Below are 21,836 nucleotides of genomic sequence, written 5' to 3'. Positions count from 1 at the left end.
AAATTTATCTAGCTGTAATTCATTTTAATTCAAATTGCCAACAGCTACCACATTGGATAACATAGCTCTAATATTTCTGTAACTGAGTTCCACCAAACTGGGAACCCTTGAATGTCTGATAGATTTTCAATATTGACATTTTCTCTTTGTTTTTTTTTTATTAAAATTTAAAAAAAATTTGAAGTTTAATTATTTTTGAGAAAGAGAGACAGCATGAGTGGGGGGAGGGCAGAGAGAGGAGACACAGAATCTGAAGCAGGCTCCAGGCTCTGAGCTGTCAGCACAGAGCCCAATGAGGGGTTCGAACTCACAGACTGTGAGATCATGACCTGAGCTGAAGTTGGATGCTCAACCGACTGAGCCACCCAGGTACCCCTTCCTTTTGTTTTGAAATTACATTCTTCATCCAACCAACATTATACATTCAATAATTCAGCAAGTATTTTTTGAACACCTACTCTGTTCCAGGCACTGTTTTAGGCCCTGGCAAAAACACATCTGTCTACAGAATAAACAAAATTTTTTGTGATTACAGAACTTACATTTTAGCAGGGTTAGATAGATAGTAAGTAATGAACATAATAAATAAACACATTTTATAATGTTTTAGAAAGTGATATGCTATGGGGAAAGGGAAGGGTAAGGGAATCAAGGTAAGGAGGTGGTGGAAAATCTGTCTTCAGCACCTTCATGAAGATTGAGAGAAGAGAACACATAAGTAATATCGTGAACAATTCATGCATCCAAAGAGTTAGGCCAGCTAGGATTTTCTTAGATTAATCTGACTTTATGAAATGCCACACATAAAATGCCTAGCACAAATCTTATCTTAGAATAGATACTGTGTGCCTCTCTTACAACCCTCAACCCCACTGCACCACCCCCCTTCTATTTCCTTTTGTATGTGTATCTGTGCCTTCCGTTTTACCATATATAGCTCAAGATTCTAGAGTGGATTTTTAAAAAGTATAAATAAATAAATAAATAGATAGATAGATAAATAAATAAATAAATAAAAGTAAAGAACAAAAGTAAGAAATGCTCCCTCTGTGGGTGGCAGTAAATGAAATTTTTTTAACAGACTTCATCCTCCAGCATGCGTCCTTCCCAATTGTAGGCAGCTTCTCTAGGATCATTCTAACTGCCTCACGTGACTAGATAGAACCCTCAGGAAAAGCCCAGGTGAACCACTTGTCTAGGGTACTTATGAAAATAAGATTAGGGGTACTATTTTCACCGGTGTTAGCTGGTAGAAGCCATTTGGATCTGGAGTTGATCCTCAGGAAAAAGTTGGACAAAGTCATTTCCTACCCACTTATTGGTCCCTTCCCAATGTCCCTTTCGTATCTTCCCCCAACTTTCTATCCAACTAGTACTTCCTAAAAACCATCAGCATCAATCAGCTACAGTTAGATGTGAGTTTCACATAAAACATCACTTAACCTAAGAGTTACTCTTAGGCCTTCTAATTGTTCAACAAAATATTTGTTTGCCTTTTAACTAAATAAAAGGAACTTTGGGCTTCTGAGAAGCTGGGGAGTAACTCTGGGGAGGTAGTGGATCCTTGAAACCACATTATTCAGGCTCAGTCTTCTTACACATAAGATATAGAACATCCTGTATCAGGGATAAAAACAGAGGAAATCCCCACTTGTATCCAGTCATCAAACAACAATTCACTAACTTTGCATAACCACACTGAGCTGAGCCTACATGTTTATGCTAGTATAGTTCATTATCAGAGATTCTTCCTGATTCTCTTCTCTAAGTTTGGCTCTGATGTTTCTTTAACAAGTTAGTTTCCCTCTGCAGGCTCCAGACTCTTCATCTATAAAACTGCAGCTCCTAAACTGTATCATCGCTTTATCCCAAAGCTCAAATCCCTCAGCTGGATTTTCAGATTAGCAACATACAGAATCCGAAATATCAAAAGTTGAGATGTTATCTTACTGGTGATGAGAAAGTATTGTGGGGTTTTAAGAAGGATGTGCTGGAATCATGTCTGCTTTGTAGAACTACCATTCCACCAACTGTGTGGAGTGCATTAGAAGAGGACAGAGAAGAAACCAGTTAGTGGTCTATTAGTACCAACTGAGTAAGATAGGAGGAGGGCCAAAACGAAGGTAGATGGAGAAATAAGGTAAACAGAAACAATACTCTAGGAAGTCAGACTTTTCTCTAGCTTTTGGCAGGTGCTGCTGTTGTTTTTCCTCTCCAAACAGACCACGAAGTACGATGAGGGCACCAAGAAAATACCCCCCTGTTTTTGGTGTGACTTAACCTGGGCATTAAGGTTGACCCAAGCATGCACACATTTTACTGAAGATGTGCCTTGCATACTGCATTTAACAGGGGCAAAGTATGATGACATATGTCCATGGAAAAAAGGCTCCAGCCATGTGCCCAAGGCCCCAAAGAAATAGCTAGTACATAGTACACACTACATAAACAAAAATAGGCAGCTGAGTCAAAAGAGGAAATATTTGCAAGCTCCATGTTGTGAGTCAGTAGTAAACATTTTGAAAATACTTCTGAGTGGTTAGACTATCACTTTTAAGGAAAATGCAGGTTCGCATAATCAGCTATTAAAAGAAGAAAATGCAAAGTAAGACCACTGAAGATGTTTATCATTAAGATGTGGGGGAGATTGATGCTTTTTAATGTCTCATCTGAACAGAATAACTTGATGGATTTGCTTGTCTCCAAGATGATCACCATTTATATATTCCTTCTCTGTATATTCATGCTTTCCTTCCACCAAGAGATGGAGTCCATTTCTTCCCTCCTCTTAAATCTGGGTTGTTCTTAGTGACTCGCTTGATTAATTGAATGTAAGGAAATGACATTCTGGGACTTTTGAGATTAAATCAGAAGAAGTCTTAAAGTTTTTGCCTGGGTCTCTTCAAACACTCTCTTGGAATCCTTCATTTGAGAGAAGCCAGCTGCTGTGTAAGAAGTCCATCCACCGTGCAACCACCAGAGAGAGCAATGCCAGCCAGTCCTCAGTTCTTTCAGCCATCCTAGACTTGGTACCAGACAAAGGAGTGAAGAAGTCATCGTGGACATTGCATCTGCAGCAGATGCCATGTGGAAAAAGAATGGAGCCCCAGACACGATCAGTTGAGCCATTATAGCCATTCTATCCTCTCCCGAGAGGACCGAGATATCATGGAATAGACATGAGTCTCTTGCCACTCTGCCTAAATTCCCAACCCATAAAATTATCAACACAATAAAAAATGGTCTTTTACATCACTAAATTTGGGGGGGGGGGTGGTACATATTAATAGATTACCAGAATATATGGCATACAACCCTATGAGTTCCTGGAGGTTAGGACCAAATATTATTCATCTGTCTACTTCTAGCATAGTGCCTGACACGCAGTAGGCACCAGTATTGTTTGTTGAATGAATAAATAAATAAATAGATGTATAGATGTTTGCATGGAATATTTGCAAGACCCCACAATAGTAAAGCCTCCTAAATCTGCTATGTGTCTTTATTTCCCACATGTAAGAAAGTACTGGTGATCTCTGACTTCCCTGAAGTGGGAAAGTTCTTTCTCCAGCTTGGATTGGGAGTGGCCTCATACTGTTGGGCTCACCCAAGGGTGCAGAACACTGTTGGGTCTCAGGAGGGAGCTCTGCCATGCTACTTAACAATAATGAATGTCAGTGACCAAGGAGCCATGTGGGACTGTGTGTTAATAATAGCAAATTCTTACATAGGCCTTGCTATGTATCACGCCCTCTACAAAGATGAACTGTTACTAATTTACTATTCACAAGTCTATGAGATAAGCACTCATAATTTTCATTGTACATGTATGAAAAACATGACACAGAAAGACTGAATAGCTTGCACACGATCATATGGGTAGCAAGTGACAGCTTCACTCCAGACACCCTGACCCTGGCGACTATGGTGCTTATTTGTTTACAATGTTGTCCTTCCTTTCTGGGAAGAATCGTGCTATTGCTTGTGACCCCAGAGTCATGGCATTTGGGAGGAAGGGGTGATGTCTACTAACAAGAAAAAGAAAAAGGAGGAAGAGGAAGAGAAGGGGGGGAGGGGGATAGGAGAGAAGAAGAAAAATGCCAGTCTCTGTAAACTTAGGCAAAAAATGTAAACTTTTTGTGTCCTAAGGTTACATTTAATGATTTGCTTTGGCTTTAGCAAATGACAAAATTTCATTTTTCTTTAGAGCATTAGAGATTGTCTGGAAAATGATGCCTTTTAAGTACCAAATTGTGGTATTATTAATGATCTTTTTTTTATTTATATAGGTAAAATTTTCTCATATTGTGTCTGAATAAATTAACCGAGGGTGTCTTTGGAGGGCAGGAAAAGGGCTTCACTCCTCCAAAGCCATTAACCTAAGTCTAGCTCTTTGTGTCCCACTGAATTCTAAATGCATTTTCTAATTTTTCAATCTAGGAATGAGACTCTGATATTGCAGGTAATTAAAGTCATTCTGAGAAAAGTGTGAACACGTGGGTTGTATTGCTAGCATCTGAACAGAATGCTAATAGCAAAGTATGGGAAGTTCCTTTGGTTACTTCCAGCCCTGGATGAACGTTGACCTATTTCAGATACTTCTGTGACTCATCCAAAAAGCTCCAGATCACAAGTTCAGCACTTAAATGGAGACACAAATGCCATAGTATGGAGATTTTCCTCACTTCAATGACTACCCTTCTAAATCAAGAAACATTCTAATTTGAGGTATACCAAAAATAGCATTGGGACATATGGAAACACAAATTAGCAGCTTCTATAAATAGGCACCACTTTGTCAAAGACCCAATTCTAAAACTAAAATTTTATATAATACTATGACCATGTTTTGATGTCAAGAAATTTTCAACCACTATTCAGGTTCCATAAAAAGAAATCTAAAAATGGGCTTATTTCTATTTTTTGCTATTTTTTGCTATTTTTTTAAATATCACAATCAAGATTTTTAAATCATTCCAGTGTTGTGCAGAAGAAAAAAACATGGGAAGAGCTAGGAAAGCAATAATTTCAAGAAAGCAGGCTTCACAGTATCCTACAGAATATGGCCACAAAGTAAGAAAGGGTCCTCAGAGAAGACAGAGGCAGCCTTTGTGCCAAATACAAAACATCTCATTCAGCAAAGCAAATACTTGTGAAAAATTAGAAGCAAATAGAATCTTCAGCATCCTAAATGCACTTTGCCATTGTCCTTTGTTTTCTCCCTATCTTCTCCAAACTCTTCTGGTTTCCTTCAGATGCTCTATCAGAAAAAAGAAAAGCAAATTTCCTACAACAAATATATTTAAATGTCTACTTCCAGTGCAGATGATTAGGAAACCGGAAAACATATTTATAGGTTGCAAACTGTAAAAGCAGCACCATGAAAGAAGCCTGAATTCAGCAGACTTGACTCAAGCTATGTGACTTGGTACAAATCATTTAGCCTCTCTGGACCACAGCCTCCTCTTCTGCAAAATGGAATTACCACCTGCTTCTCTCTCAGATTCTTATGAAAATCAAATGATATTATCTCTGTAGCCCATCATGTGTCATAAACCATGATATGCTCTGAACACATCAAATGTTATACAGGATCTTGTTTTGAAAAGTTATTAAACTCTTTCTGCAAAAAGCTTAGGACCTGATACATATTCTCTTTGTCAAAAGGGGGAGGTTTGCAAATGTTTGTGAGCTTCTAAAGTCAAAGAAGCATCAAAAATGTGATTTTCCTCTTGATGGAAAAAGAACTAAAGCCAAAATAACAGTTATTTAATGTTTAATGAGTAAAACTTAATGTTTTGGAATGACCAAATCATCTTTGTCCCACCTAAAACCACTCACTCTGTTCCATCAGTGACAGGCATCCCACACTTTGGAAAACCAACCTGGAGAATCTTTATAGTTCTACTAGTAGAATTCTGGGCTCTTGTTGCTATAGGATTTAACCAAATCCACAACTTGATTCAATTGCAAAATTGAGCTAAAAAAAAAAAAAGATAAGATGCTTAGCATCTTTCAGCTCTTCTCACCACTAAAACCCACAATTAGCTAAGTTGCACAGCACTTCTCAGTGTTTACAAAATGATATATTAGATACAGATGACAGATCCCTCAAACAGTTAATGACCTCAGGGAACTGGGAATTCACTACAGGTGGTTAGCAGTGGAAAACAAATTTTGAGTTGTTATCAAAATTAAACACCTGCAAATGAATGATTAGATCTATCAAGTGGCTAATCAGGAGAGTCTCTTCCTCTGTTGTTAATTGTGTACAACATTTATGTACACTTGATATTGCAGAACCCTCTAGACCCATCCGCATGGGTTGCCTGTCAAGCAGATACATACCCAGTTATGACTGCTCCTGTCTTGACTCTTCAAGAAAATTGGCAACACAAGTGCGATCGTGTCACTCTCCAATGGTTCTCATTGCCTGTGGATACAATCCAAAATCTCTAGCACTATCCCAAAAGTTCCCCATGATCTCATTCTCACCCCTTTTGCAGCACCATTTTTTTTCACTCTTTCTTTTGCTCTCCAAGTTCTAGCCATACTCACCTTTTATTTTCTCAAAACTGGGCTTGTTAATGCTGTTTCCTGTCCAGGCTGTTCATACTGCCAAGAATGCTCTTACCCAGCTCCACCACATCCCTGATCATCCTAATGTTAATTTATTCTTCACGTCTCAGCTTAAACAGCACTGCCTCAGAGGGGTCTTCCTTGTACCCCCTAGGTTCGATTACATTCAGCTGTCACAACTTCTTTACTTCTTTACCACTGCCAATCACACTTGAATTGCTGATTCGTGTCTTTCTACTCTACCTGTGTGTAAGCTCATTGAAGGCTAGAAGTGTATATGTCTCGTCTATCCCTATAGCCCTGGCATATACCACAATGTCTGGCACTAAATAGACATCACTAGGCAATTGTTGAATGAATGAGTGAATCAATTAATGAATGGTTTCAGATGGGTGTACACCTAAGGCCACAGAGTCCTCCAGAATGATCTAGTAATCTTGAGAGGACCTGGTATTATTTTTCATCTTCTTGTGGACAATTCTCTTTTTTTAAAAAATGTTCATGGGGGGCAGAAGGGGTAACCCAATCTTCCATTGAGCTAAGTGACGTTCCAGGATCCTTGGTATAATCCTGTCATGAGGCATGCACCCTCCTCAATGTAGGGCACCATAATGTCCAACCTAGTGGGCTTAGGTGATCCTCACACAATCCTGGGGCACAAAAGGCCACTGATATGAAATATCCTCAAGCCTCCCATCTTGGTTTCTTTTAAGCAACAAAATTTGTTATGCTTTCACATAAGAGAAAATTTTACAATTTGCTTCCCGAGTAGCCACAGTGATGAAAAGAGGCCAAGGTATAGTACACTTGGTGTAATAAGAGACAGCATTGTGTGATGGAAAAAGTAATGGACAAGGAATCAGAAGAACTAGATTCTGGTTCTGGCTTTGCCACTTATTTGCTGAGTGACCTTAAGTGTCTGGCTCTTTCTGACTTAAATATCCTTCCCTTTTAAATTGTATTGACCTGGGACACCTGGGTGGCTCAGTCAGTTGAGTGTCCAACTCCTGATTTCACCTCAAGTCATGATCTCACAGTCATGGGATCAAGCCCCACATGGAGCCCCATGTTGAGCTCCACTCCATGCTGGGTGTGGAGCCTGCTTGAAGTTCTCTCTCCCTCCCTCTCTGTCCCCCCACCCCCCCCCCCGCCGCTTGCACATGTGAGTTCTCTCTCTCTCTAAAAAAAAAAAAATTGTACAGATCTTTAGCCTACAGGGTTTCCATAAGCACCAAATGAGATCATTATATTTACTATTGTATATAGGATTTTCTGGTACTTCAATTATGGGGAAAATTATAAAGCTATAGAATTCTAGGCAAAGTATGATAATTTTGTCATTGTTCCTTGAAAGCAGTATTATCTTCCTGATTTTGGACAGATTCTATTAACAGTAGAGTGATTTTTTTAATTCCCTGCCATCTGATGGCTGGTAAAGATAGCCCAGTTCTCACCAGGCTAGTACGAGCGGAGATAAAGTTACAACAGGTTCATCTTCAAGAGGTAACAAAGCAGTGATTGGGTATGATGTACCGCCCTTGCTCTCACTCATTCTTCGATAGCCTGAAAAGTATCTCTTAATAAAGTGTCCATATAAAACCTCCTGTAGATCACGCTCTTCTTGGATATAAAAGAGCCAATGCTCGACATAAATGACGACCTGAATCATAGGCCAGATAAGCTACCTACATGAAATGATTTTAGAGAAATCATGAGTCCTACTTCTCCTCATTGGTGCTCAAATTACTTAGATGTAAGCTTTTCCCCTCACAATTAGAGATGAAGTTTAAATCTTCATATAAGTCACACAGTAAATTTTTACTAAGATGCTAATGAGTAAGGCTTTTTTTGATAACGGCACTTGAGGAAGAGGGTATTAGACACATGCCCTATAAAAGAAAGAAAAAGACAGACAAAAATAGAACCAAATTAATCTTCTTGCTTTACTATTTTAGGTTCTGAGACATTCAAATAGATTTATTTTTAAGTGCACTGCTTTTTTTTTAATTATCACAGTCGAAATAACTATTGCAAGAAAAATAGAGGAACAAATAACTCATCTCTAAAGTCAGTCCTCACAATGCTTTCTTGTGTTCTGGAATATTTCTCAGAAACATGTACTGAACAGGAGCCGGGTTGACCTGTTGTTGACATTGTTTTTAATTGCAGACTTATCAATGAATCTCTGAGGGACCAGCTGCTAGTGACCATCCAGAAGACTTTCACCTACACTCGAACCCAAGCTCAGCATCTGTTCATCATCCTCATGGAGTGCATGAAGAAGAAGGAATTGGTATGTAAACAGTGTTCCCCCATGAGTGGCAGAGCCCTCTCCATATTCCCTTCGTCTGTTTAACCATTTTCTTGAATCACACACCAACTGTTTTTTATTTCCAGCCAAGCTCACAATGTTCCTCAGGCTCCATTGGCTCCTGTAGTCTCCTTCCCTCAGTAGCTAAGACACTATTTTTTCTGCCCAGATTTAATGAAGTGTGTGCAGCAGGGTTTCAACATCCTACTGAAGCTCATCCGAATGCTTCTGATTGCCTCAACCAAATGAGTTGAAGAGAGAAAATAGGTTTCCTTCTGGAAAATGCTTCTCTTTGGGGTTTCACTTTGCTTGTGAGTAGGGAACCACTGATGTGCTTATTGTCAAATATCTTAGTGACACAGGATCCAGGCTAATAGGCTAACTTATACAGGTAGAAAAGGGAGGGATGTGCCCATGGAATGTTGGAAACTTCCGTAGCTTCTGAAGTGTCCTCCAATAGCTACTGAAACCTTTCTTACATCTGGTAAAAGTGTCTTGCAAATGTGGTATAATCACAGAGACCTTCTGTTAGAGTGAACAGAAATAACATGAGCTAACATTTAACGAGCACTTGCTATGTGCCAGGCAGCATGCTAAATCTTTACATGTTTCAATGCCTGTGATCTTTACGACTGTCCCAATAAGAGAAGTATGATTATTATCCTTACCTTACAAATGAGGAAATGCAAACTCACCTGATTAATAAATGAGGAACCAGGACTCAACACCAGTGGTATTTCATCTCTGTGGGAAATGCTTGTATCAGAAGCTGTCTCATTGAAGCCAGGGTAGTGGATTGCCCACTCTGAGAAGATTCCCTGCAAGCCTCAGCAAGCAGAGACTGTCCTGAGAGGTCATTTAAACCCACCTGCTTGCAGGGGAGGTCAAGGAGCATCTTAAACCTGAACAGAAACCTCACTCACATTTTGAACCACCTCATGGCCATGTGGGCATCCTGGGCTGATTATCTCTGGGGACACCATGGGGGCACTTCTTCTCCAGAGGGACATCAGGGCCAGACCCTGAAGGGTTCAACCATCTGGAGGCAGATAGGGTGGGGAGGGGCTGGAGTGAGCCACTTTCAGCCAGCTCCCCAACTAGACCACAAGCTCCTTGAGGCATGAGCTGGAGCCATCTTGCTCACGATGGTATCCCCATGCCTAGGACAGTGGATGGCAACACAGGCTCACAGAGACTGCCAGGAGGGAGGGAGGTGAGGGAAGGAGGCAGTTTCTGAGTTTGAGAAACCAAACATTTAGAAGAACAGTACTTGATTCAAGTAAGCAAGACCCATTGCTGGAAAGCATCCACATGACCTTTGTGAGAACTTTCAGTGCCTTACAGGTTTGGGGTGAAAGTTTCCACCTCTAATCCTTGAGTATGCATAGACCCAGGTAGTCTGGCCATCTTGTATAGAGAAGCCAATACACAGATGGGGTTCATAGCCATGATGACTGATCCCCCAGGAGAGCCTCTGTCAACTGACTACTGGCAATCTCCCATCTTGGACGTGGCTGCTCAAAGAGGTTCAGTTCAAACACTTCCTCTAGCCTCAAGGAGGTGCATGTACCACTGAGCTCCTGCCTGAGTCATGGAAGATGGTTTTCCTGCTGAGTGTGGCTATCAGTTTTCCAATGCCAGCTGTGAAATCTTAACAGAACTAGCTATTTCAGCAGTCCTATAAATTTCCTAGAGATGCAGTTAGGATTAAAACTCAAGGAACCACTTGGAAGTCATAAAACCAAATGGGGGTGAATGTGCTTCTCTGGATATTTCATAGGACTGTTCACCAGGATTCTGCCCAATAATCGCTATGTCGTTTCATAATGACTCCTGCTGAAAAGGTCGACCGTATTTTAGTGACAGATATTTCCTGCAAAATGTGTGAGGTGTCCCTCGCTGTAGGCGAAGGCAATGCAATCTTAACGAGAAATAAATTGCCCTTATCTGTACATCTGGGCAGAAATCAGGATTTTAAAAATCATAAATGTAATTAAAATAATTTTCATTTTGGAGAGGCTGTTTATGTGCATACACAGTACTAGATGCTTTATAAAGGATGTGGACCTGAGGTAGGCATTTCTTTTCCTCCTTTGGAGGGGAGCAGGGGAGGGAAGTGAGGTGGGAGAGGAGAGGAGAGGTGCACACAGCCGGGAAGAGCCACACTGGGGCTGTCCTGATGCAGAGCCCGAGCAGCTTCTGCTCTGCACTCTGCCTTGCTTCACACACACAGCACAGACGTTCACATGGAGCTCCTGTTCACTCTTGAATCCTTCAAGTTTCCTTTATTCCCTTAGCAAATGAAGTGGGATATAATATTCTGAAGTCAATCTAACCCTGGTCAAGTTCAGCAAAGGGATTTGGCCCCAGAGCTGTTCTGACATCTTTCTCATCCCGGCATCCTAAAAGCTTCTGTAATAAACAAGTGTTCTAGGCATGCATAGTCAGCTTGTGCAGCTTGGGTCTCTGGGTGGTACGGCCTCATGGAAAACATTTCTTGATGGGCCTCTTGTGTTGGTACTTTCTATTCATCTCATATTGTTCTTGGAGAGATTTACTTCTCTTCTTGGGCCCAAACAACATCTCAAAAAACTGTCACCTTTTGAGAAGCTCTATCCCCCTACAGCCCTACCTTTGAGCCAAGCTCCCTCGCATTTGCTTCCCACACTCAGTATTCAGCAGTATAAGCCCCACAGTATGTGTGGCCCTAACCAAGTCGCAGTGGAGGAGGGCACCCACTCCGGGACCCGTTCACCACCTTCTGTTTTCACACCGACAGCTCCTTCCATCTGCTGTCCTCCTCTCTCAGCTGCTGGACCTCACGGGGGCCAAGGCTGTCCATTTCAGCACCACCTCCCCCCCCCCCCCCCCCAGTCACACGTGGGAGACACATCTGCATTCAAAACTGACGCTGCTCCAAAACCCGAGACTTTAACATCCGCTCCCCGCTCCAAACACAACCACCCTCCCTCCTGCACTCACCACTGTTATTTCATTCCTATGGAACTTGAAGACCCAGCTTCTCTGTAATTTGCTAATCTGAGGCCAAACTCCTGAGATGATCTACATGAAAGCATAGTGTAGGGACGTGAGGTTTTCTCTGCCCGGTGCCTAGTTGAGAGTCCAGACTATTTCTACCCTTCCCTTCCCTTCCCTGGGTCCTCTCACTTAGCCACCCCTCTGCCCTCTGCCTGTGGGCCTGGACCTTCTCGGTACCATTCCCAAAGCAAATCATTCAGTTCTTACCAACCTTCTTTTATTTATCTTCAGTTGAAAGCCTCTTCTGTCCCTTACAATCGCTGTAAACCTTTCTCATTGTCATCTCCTGACTGCCTCATGAGGACCTTTGCATTGCATTTCACAGTCTTTATGGTATGGCTGCATGAGCATCCTGCTTCCTTTCCAGCAGCAGTTTTCACGTACAGTAGTGATTCTGGAGTCTAGAAGCCAACATTGCAACCGGGCTATTAAGTATGCTTAATCCAGTCCATCAATTCTGGATGTGCAGGAAGGAAAATAAACTGATGTGTCTGTAAACCTCATCAGCCAAGAAGCTTCCAGGGATGCCACAGAGAAGAGGTGGCTTGGGGAGAACTTGAAGGGACCTGGGATCTGCTTGTATTTGAAAGATGATGGACACGTAACTTGAGAAGTGAAACTTAAGGAATAGGTCCCCGTTTCGTCCTAACAGCTGAAGCTGCAGCATCTCGATATCCTCACATTCTCACTTGGGGAGGTACAGAGAAAGCCAAGGACCTAAGAGCTTGTGCTAATGGAACAAATGGAATCAATTATATTGGGTCATTGGGTTTGCTTGTCCCTCTTCTTACTCCCCGCTCTATCAACAGATGTTTATCAAAAATGAATTCTTGGTTCTTTCCCCTTTCATTCACTGTTCTGACTTCAGTTATCATTTTGAGAAAACTCCCAAATGCACAAATATCCTGTCCTTGTCTTCCTCCAGTCTCCTGCATTTTCGGACTCCATGCTCTCACCCGTGCCCTCATTCTTTCTTGCCTGGACTATGGCTATTCCCTAGGGAAGGCTAGTCTTCCCTAATCCAGTACCCTCCACGAATCCATTCTATGCACTGAGGTGTTGGCAAACTTTCAGGGTTTCTGTGCTGCATAAAGTCTCTGTCACATATTTTCTTTGTTTATTTGCTTATTTATTTTTAAACAACACTTTCAAATCTAAAAAGCCATTCTCCACGTACTGACCACTGGAAAACAGGTTATGGGTCTTATTTGACCCGTAAGCTGTGGTTTGCTGGCCCCTACAGCATAGTGATGCCAGATACTTCTTGTTGAAGCACAGAATCAATAACACCACTCCTCTGAATGCAAAGTGTAATGTTCTGCTGAAATTTCTAGTCTTAAATTCTATTTCTTTTTTATGGACCCTTCATGCTAACTAAACCAGTCTGCTTGCAATTATTATTTTATTGCCTGCTTTCCTGCATTTGTTCAACTTAGACCTCTCTCATTAGCCATAACCAATCGCCAAATACATACTTGCACATGAATGCACAGGTGCACAGCACACACACATACACACACACACACACACACAAACACCTAGAATACACATCACTCCATTATTGCAACTCTCTTGTAGTACTCATCATTTATACCTTAAGTTATTTATATATATATATATCTGACTTATGTGAGACCTTAGGAACAGAATCTGTATCTAATTCATTATTCTGGTTTTCCTGCATTCACTTATCCCTTATCCTTTAGTAGTAGAGCATGTATAGCAGACACTCAATAAATCTTTGCTTAATGGATGAGTAAATGAATGAATTCAGATGAATATGCGTTAGTGGGGAGAGATACGTATTTAGTATCCGTAAAGTGCCTTAAAATCTCCACTTATGCGTTGTCACATCTCCTTAGGGAGTCATAGATTTGGTTGATGGACTTAAGTTTGATTCAGGGCCACCCGCTTAAGTTATGGGCAGTATTCTAATGTGGTGGTTATGAGGAGCAAGCTCTAGAAGCAGACAAACTTGGATTCTAATTCTGGCTTCATCATTCAAGTGCTTTAACTCCATTAAGCCCCAGGACTGTCCACTTTAAAAGGGAGTGATAATAATACCCATCTATTCTAGGATTTGCCACACTTCTTCCTTATTCATACAGATTATACTGCGATTCTTTAAAACACACACACACACACACACACACACACACACACATACACACACACACACACAAGATAAATCTCACAATACCAAAAGGTCAAGACTGACTCAAGGGTTTTACATGCCAAGTCCAAGTCTAAGCAGCATGCACATGTCACTCACATAGCTTCCTATTCTTGCTTGACGTTCCGAGCTCCAGAGCTGATGAATCTCCCCGAGATGCTCGGGAAGGTAGCAGAGGGGTGTTGTCTGTGCCTGACCGATGAATCTCTGGAGCCCCAAGTCTGCTACCTTCCAACACAGGGAGATGCGTTTCTTAATGAGCGCTTATTTAAAGTGTATGCCAATATCCCATTACAACTTCTGCCACATTTGGGAAACTGAGGGACAACTCCACCTTTTCACAGATTCATAAAAACCAAGCAAACATGACTTCTAAACAAAGAGGTTTCTTCTCTTTTTGGGGACAGGCCTCTTATATGCAGGAAAGGATCACAAAGTCCAAGATGTTCCTTGCTTAGAAAAATAGAAGCTTAGGACACCTGGGTGGCTCATTTGGTTAAGCATCCAACTCAGATCATGATCTCACTGCTCGTGAGTCCAAGCCCGGCATCGGGCTCTGTGCTGTCAGATCCTCTGTCTCCCTCTCTCTCTCTGCCCCTACACTGCTCACTCTTTCTCAAAAATAAATAAACATCTAAAAAAAAAAGAAAGAAAGAAAAATAGATGCATGTCAGACTGTTAAGATTGTTAATACCATGGGCAGGTTGGTGAGTATTACTTGGCAGGTTAAGAGGTGTTCCTGAAGACCCCCGTGACCCTATGGCCCTAAGTTACTGAGACAATTAAGCATTTTAGCATGTATAAAGAATGCTGGCACAGTGTGTGGCTCCCAAGTAGGACTCGATAACTGTCGCTATAATTACATTTATTCTACGAGTAATGACAGGTACTAATTTGAAATAAGCTAATAAGTCCTAATAAGACAGAACTAATTCTTAGTCCTGGCTAAAGTTGTCAGTGAGGCACAGTTTGACCTCAAGGACCTGTCACCCTGCCTTCACAACCCGCCTTCCCTCCTTTTGCTCATCTTGATGGATGGTGAGTACAGACAAGAGAAAACTTACATAACCTCCCAGGGTCTTCCCTGTTGAACGCCAATGACCAAACAAGCACAGTAGACTCCTATGGTCACAAGGAAAGAAAAACTCTTAGAGCTGAAAAGGGGCTTTTTAGGCCAAATGGCTGAAGGTCATAGAGTCATGTATCAAGTGCAGAAAACAGTTCTCTCCAACACAGTGTTTACGGAGAAATGGAAATGCTCTTTGAGATAGGTACTGAATTGTACCTAACTCCTTTTAAGTGCATTCAAATGTCATCTTAACATAACTGAAGTCTAAATATTTTAAATGAGATGGTGGGAAGAGGATGCAGAAGAAATATCGCTCCCCTAAAGTTGCTCTCCGTACTGTGTTCTCAACACACAGGAGGTTGCAGGTTGATTTTTGAAGGTTCGGAAACTCTTTTAGGTGATTAGAATATCACTATTGGGGAATAAAGATGATGCAGGTTTTGGAATCAGCTTGCTTGGCTTCAAATCCCAGATTTTCCATTCAATACACGGCACTTTAATCTCTAGATGGCTTTGTTTTTTTCCAGAAAACTGGGATAATAATTGCATTTATATTTTGAGATTAATTATAAGAATCAAGTAAGTTAATATATACAGATAACATAATAAGCACTCAACACATACTTTTATTGTAACAATGATGATGACAATGGTGATGATGTCTATAGGGCACTTCATATTTAACAAAGATGATTTGTTTGTTAACAATCAATGAAACAAACAATCAATCAAGGGTCACGATTACTATTTCCATTTTATGGAGAGAAACCAAGACTCAGAGACTCACATGACAGCCCCAGAGTCATGTAGCTAGTTAGGGGCAACAAGACTTGAACCAGGAGCCTCTTCCTGCAAGGCCCAAGCAGTTTCCACCATATTTCAGCTGATTCCATATTCCAAATATCAGGTATGACTAAGTTAAAAATGACTTTGAAGTCAGAACCCATTTTCTCTCTCATTTCTGGAATAATCTGAACAAATATTTATTAGACTTCATGATTCCCGGAACAAAAAGAATACATTGTTGGTTGGTGTTCCTGGAAGGTTCTCTGCCCTTATGTAGCAGTCATCATATGCTTACAAGGAAACTGTAAGCACATCCAGGCCATTCAGTACTTCTGCATCAAGGGCAAACTGAAGTTATTCTTTTCCAGGGTAGTATTTTAGTCAGACTAACTAGAAGCCCCTCAATTAGAGATCAACTCACACTATGTTCTTCTCACCAAATATTCATTGAAATGAAAAAGAAATTTGAAGGAAATGTCATTAACCCAACTCCTTTCCAAGACAGCTAATAACAATGCTAATACCTTTCATCTTACATAATATATAATAACATCTTATAGTAGACAAAGTTCTGTTGCATTCTTTGTATCATTTGAGCTGCCCACAACAATGGGGCAAGAATTATGTCTATATTTCAGTTAACAAGAAAAATTAAACAAATCAGAGAAGACTACAGGAGTGTACAGAAATATCCCACTTGATTTTCATCCTCACTGTCAAGGTCTCAGACACTCATAAACAACAGAAATGCCACTGACCTTTCCCAGCCATATTTATCAAAAATTGTCAGTGGATTAGAGGCTATAGAAAAGCACAGAAAATACTCTCTTTATGAAGAAAAATGAATTAAAATAATATAAATAAAATGTAAATACACAAGAAATAAACATATTATTGTACTCCCTCTAAGGGCTGAAGTAATTACTAAATAATTTCCCTGACAATTGGTTTGGGTTTAAATTCTAAGGTGGTCTTTCTAGAGACAGGGTTTCAGAGACTCCACATCTCGCCTCCACTCTGCCTCTTAGGCCAGGGTCTCACCATGTTTGCCTTGATCAATGGTCTCTGCTTGGCCTCACCACCACCAGTCTGTCCAACCCCCCACTGACACTTAACTGCCAAATGACACCTTTTGAGGAGACACTTCTATAACATATCCTCTCACCCAATCAGAAATCCCTACTGCCCTAGGCAGTGTTTCCCAAAGCGAGGAATGCCGATTGCATATGAGGCTTTTTCAGGAAGAAGGCAAATTAATATTTTTATTTTAAGAGGCATGTTCTAATTTGCATGGATATTATAACTAATAACAAGAAAACACAAAACCATGAATATTAAGCCTAAATAAACACAAATTTTAAGGGAGGATCCTTTTGAAAAAGATCTGATTGTAGTGTTGGCTTATAGATATGGCAAAACAATGAAGATTCTATAACAAAGACTGTTCGGTTGGAAGACACTGGCCTTCAGAGTTAAGTTTCAGTTCCTTAATGTGGCATTCAAGGCCCCTTCTGGTCCAGATCTAGTCTACCTCTCCTGCCACAACTACTACTACTACCACTGTATCCCTTATACTCTAGTCTAACCAAATCTAATTTTCCTTCAGGAAAAAGACCGTGCCTTATACACCTTTCTGTATTTTGTGCAAACTCTTGAATGCTGTCTTCAAATGTTAAATGCACTAGATCCTAGAAGCACTGGGATGGATTCTCTTACCCCTACCTTATAGCCTATTCCCAGATAGGAATATTTCTATCCAAAGAGGAATACGTGGACGAGTGCTTTCCTCGAATTTGGTAGAGTAAAACTTCTCAGCCTAGTGTCCAAGAACAACTAGAAGTCTTCAGTAAGTTCTGCGAACCCCCTGAAAACATATGCAAGATTTTGTATGTATAAGCATATTATGGAAGAATTCATTTGTTCTTAGATTCCCCAGGTATGAATAACTCTGAAGAGTTAAGAACCACTGTAGTAGAGGCCTTTCTATGGCAACAACTAAGTTTGGAACACAGGAGCCATAAACACTGCCTTACATTCCTTCTAGTCCCTCAGAGATGCCCCATCTAGATAAACATTTAATCTCTGAACAATTTTTAAATGTGTGCACCTCCACACTTCTCATTAACAGTTTCAGTGCATGTAATCTCTTCCATGATCAACAGTCAATCATGCATTTCAGGACCATCAGCTTGTAAATGGGCTATGACCCAAAGATCTATTTACAACCCAGAACCCACTGTCTCATAAAGCAATGTAAATAATTCAGCAAGGGGCACTTGGGTGGCTCAGTCGGTTAAGCATCTGATTTCAGCTCAGGTCATGATCTCACAATTCATGAGTTTGAGCCCCACATCAGTCTCTGTGCTGACAGCTCAGAGCCTGGAGCCTGCTTTGGATTCTGTGTCTCCCTTCTTCTCTGCCCCTCCCACCCTTCCCCCCACCACCACTTGTGCTCTCTCTCTCTCTCTCTCTCTTTCTCAAAACTAAATACAAACATTTAAAAAATAATAATAATTCAGCAAAATTCTGGTTTGCTATAAAGAGACTAAAAACAATAAACCAAGCAGTATAGGTGGAAAGAAGAAAAAGATTGGCATCCCCTTCTCTGGGACTGACTCCAGACAAATTTATTTATGTATTAGAATTTCAGAACCCGTTTCCTCTTTCTCTGTAGCGTTGCTCCCAGAGCACCCCCAACCCTTTTTGGACACCCTAATAGAATTTCCTCCACCTCATTCCTCCAGTGTTACCCATCTCCTAACTCGTACCATGCCATATCCTCACTGAAAAGGAGTTTACCTGAGAATCTGGAGACCAGTATAATTGAATTCATATTCATAGATGCAGGACTGAGAGTCCTTTGACCTGTAACTGACTTGAGCCTCTGATGGATACATATAGAACCAAAGGAATTATTGATCAGGGATCTCTAGGGCAGTATAATGAGTGAAGGGGAAAATCTGGTGGGGGTGGGGTGGAGTTGGAAGGGTTTGAGCTGTCACAGAGATTGTCCAGTCTTATTTGAAAATCTCATGTCAACTCTCATTTTCAAATCATTTCCAAACTCTGCTTCCTCCAGCATCTCCTTCATGGCTAATGTGAGGAGAAAAAGCATAACAGATGCTGGCTTACCCTCTCTCTGTTTTAAATATATCTTAGTTCTCTAACCCTTCCTGGCAACATTTCATTTGACCAAAAGCTATAGAATTAAAGTTTGAAAATCACATCTCCAAAGGACACAGGCATTTCCCGTCATATTCCTTCCACCACTTGGATCCTACAGAATGTTTTCAAACCTGTATGTTTTGTTGTGATTTTGATCCATAGTGTTTTCAGGAGGAAGAGGGAAGTTTACAGGAGGGGCAAGGGGAAATTAAATGGAAAGGAACTGGAGAGGCCACTGACGTGCGTGGATTATTTGTAAACCAGGTGACTAAAAGCCAGATACTTTCTGCTTTCTCTTCCATGCTAATCAATGTGTACACAATACCTCCTGTCATTTGAACTCATTCACCCACATTTCCATCTATATTAGTATTTATGCTTCTTCTTATTAGGTGTGATGTCTGGTAAATGAATACATTCATCAAATCCCAAGGTTTCAGACCGGGCCATTAGCCTAATGCTGATCATGTGTCCCCCAATCTACCATTCTCCTAATTCATTATCTGCCTTCACCAAACCCAAACCTTGACTGGTGAAAATTATTCAGGAGGACAAAAATACACTGCATAAGATGATCACTGTCACCATCGTCTCCATCATTCATCTTCGATTTTTATCTGCTTTACTTGGCTATTTCCTCCCTCAAAGAGAATTTAAATGTCATGCCTGCCAATCTCTTCCTTTATTTTACATATGATTTGCCTTTTTTCTCCTTCTCATCTGGTCTTTTTCTCTCCTGTATTTTCTTTATTCTCCTGCCCAGTTCCATGATTTGTGACCAGCTACGGCCAGTGCTCAGGCTCACTCTGGAGCTGGTCTATCTTCTTCATTTCCATAATGATGTGACTAACACTTCACTCACCCCCATTCTTATGGAACTTGGCATTGGCCTCTGGTGACCACATGATTGAATTTTTCTCCTCCTCCTCCTCCTCCTCCTCCTCCTTTTTAATTCATACACACATAGACACATAGAGGTTCAAGGTGTTGAGAAACCATACTGCTGTGGCTTCAACACTGGTTATACATTACAATCACCTGGAGCTTTAAAAACAACTGACGCCTGGATCCCAGCCCTGGAGTCTCTTAGTGTCCTTGGTCTGGGATGTGGCCTGAGTGTGAAGGATGTTAAAAGCTCTCCAGGTGCGACTTTCTCATGTAAGAAAATTCTTGATTCTGCACCATTACCACCTATACATTCTAGTTCCTTCTGTGCCTTTGAGCCTAGAGAAGGTCTGGTATGATTTGTCACAAGGAGGTGAACTTAATTTTTCTGGAAAACAAATTGAAATTTCACTTATATGAAACTCCTCGTTTTCCAAAGATGCCACCAAAGGAAATGTCACTATATATTGAGAACAGGCCTGGTGGGGGCTGGAGCAGAGAAAAAGCATAATTAAATGAAATTGGCCACAACCAACTTGATTTTAAATACAGATCTTCCTCAACTTACAGTGGGGTTATGTCCCAATAAACCCATCATAAAATGAAAACAGTGTTAAGTTGAAAATGCATTTCATACAGCTAAATACTCATAGCTTAGTGGAGCCCTACCTTCTGTGTGCTCAGGACACATTAGCCTATAGTTGGACCAAGTCATCCAACACAAACCCTATTTATTTTATAGTAAGTGCATATCACATGTAATTTCTGGAATACTGTACTGATAGTGAAAAACAATGGCTGTATGGCTACAGAATGATTGTCAGTGCATCAGTTGTTGACCCTTGTGAATATGGGGCTGATGGGCAGCTGTGGCTGTCACTGCCCCGGCATCATGTGAGACTGTCCTAACACATATCACTAGCCAGGAATGATCCAGTTTCAAAATTTAAAGTCTGAATGCAAATCACTTTCACACCAGAGTAAAGCTGAAAAATTGCAGTTGGAGCCATCATCAGTTGGGGACCATCTGTATTATGACCACATTTTTCTCCAAGCATTTGGCCATGACTTCCAACAAGTGATGAGAATGACCGTGGGGGCTTTATTACCACCCCAAGGGCTCTGCACCTGCCCCCGATGAGCCATTCAATGATCAGAGGCAGACAGGAGGGAAAAGGTGTGGTGGACTGTGAGGAGAAGAGAAGAGAAGGAAGAAAGTAGAAGAAGAAGGGTAAATTAATCCTTAGCTTGCCAGTTGCTTTGTAATTTTATCTTCCCCACAACACTAAAAGACCGAGAATATCGGCCCTATTTTTACTGACTTGAGATCACTCATCTAGTAAATGGTGTGATCCGGCCTCCTCCCACCCTCCCGCCCACTACCATCGTCCATTCAAAGACAACCGCCCTGCTTCTTCTCTGAGAAAACATCAAACAGCGGAGGACACTAGTGCCGCTGGGGGGCCCTGCAATGGGAGGCCGAGGCGGTGGCTTCCGCAGCAGCATCCAGGGTCAGGGTCATAGCAGGAGTTAGAGCCGCCAAGACCACAGAGCTTGCAGAGGCAAGGCTGAGGACAAGGAGTGGGTCCTCATCACCAAGCTGGGCCACATGGTCTAGGACATGAAGGTCATATCCTGGAGAAAATCTATCTCTTCTCCCTGCCTATCAAAGAATCTGAGATCACTGACTTTCCTGGGAGCATCCCTCAAGGATAAGGTTTTGAAGACTATGCTGGCACAAAAGCAAACCCATGCTGACCAGTGCACCAGGTTCTAGGCATTTGTTGCCATCAAAGAGGACAATGGACACATCGGTCTGGGTGTTAAGT

The 21,836-nt window shown here is 41.2% G+C and overlaps 1 protein-coding gene across 11 annotated transcripts in view; it reads left to right on the top strand.

The window, feature by feature from the left end:
* Positions 1-21,836, top strand: part of TRPM3 (transient receptor potential cation channel subfamily M member 3) — an 804,289-nt gene that overhangs the window by 629,055 nt on the left and 153,398 nt on the right. For all 11 annotated transcript variants that reach the window (XM_053907798.1, XM_019463616.2, XM_019463620.2 and 8 more), the window contains one exon: positions 8,749-8,872. In XM_053907798.1, the coding sequence (XP_053763773.1) occupies positions 8,749-8,872 (124 nt within the window). The remainder of the gene's footprint in view (positions 1-8,748; positions 8,873-21,836) is intronic.

This window comes from Panthera pardus, unplaced genomic scaffold (genome assembly GCF_024362965.1).
Source record: "Panthera pardus isolate Hobbes unplaced genomic scaffold, ASM2436296v1 HiC_scaffold_20, whole genome shotgun sequence".
Lineage (NCBI taxonomy): Eukaryota > Metazoa > Chordata > Mammalia > Carnivora > Felidae > Panthera > Panthera pardus.
Note: the sequence above shows the minus strand (reverse complement) of the source record. Positions and strands in the feature narration are given on the sequence as shown.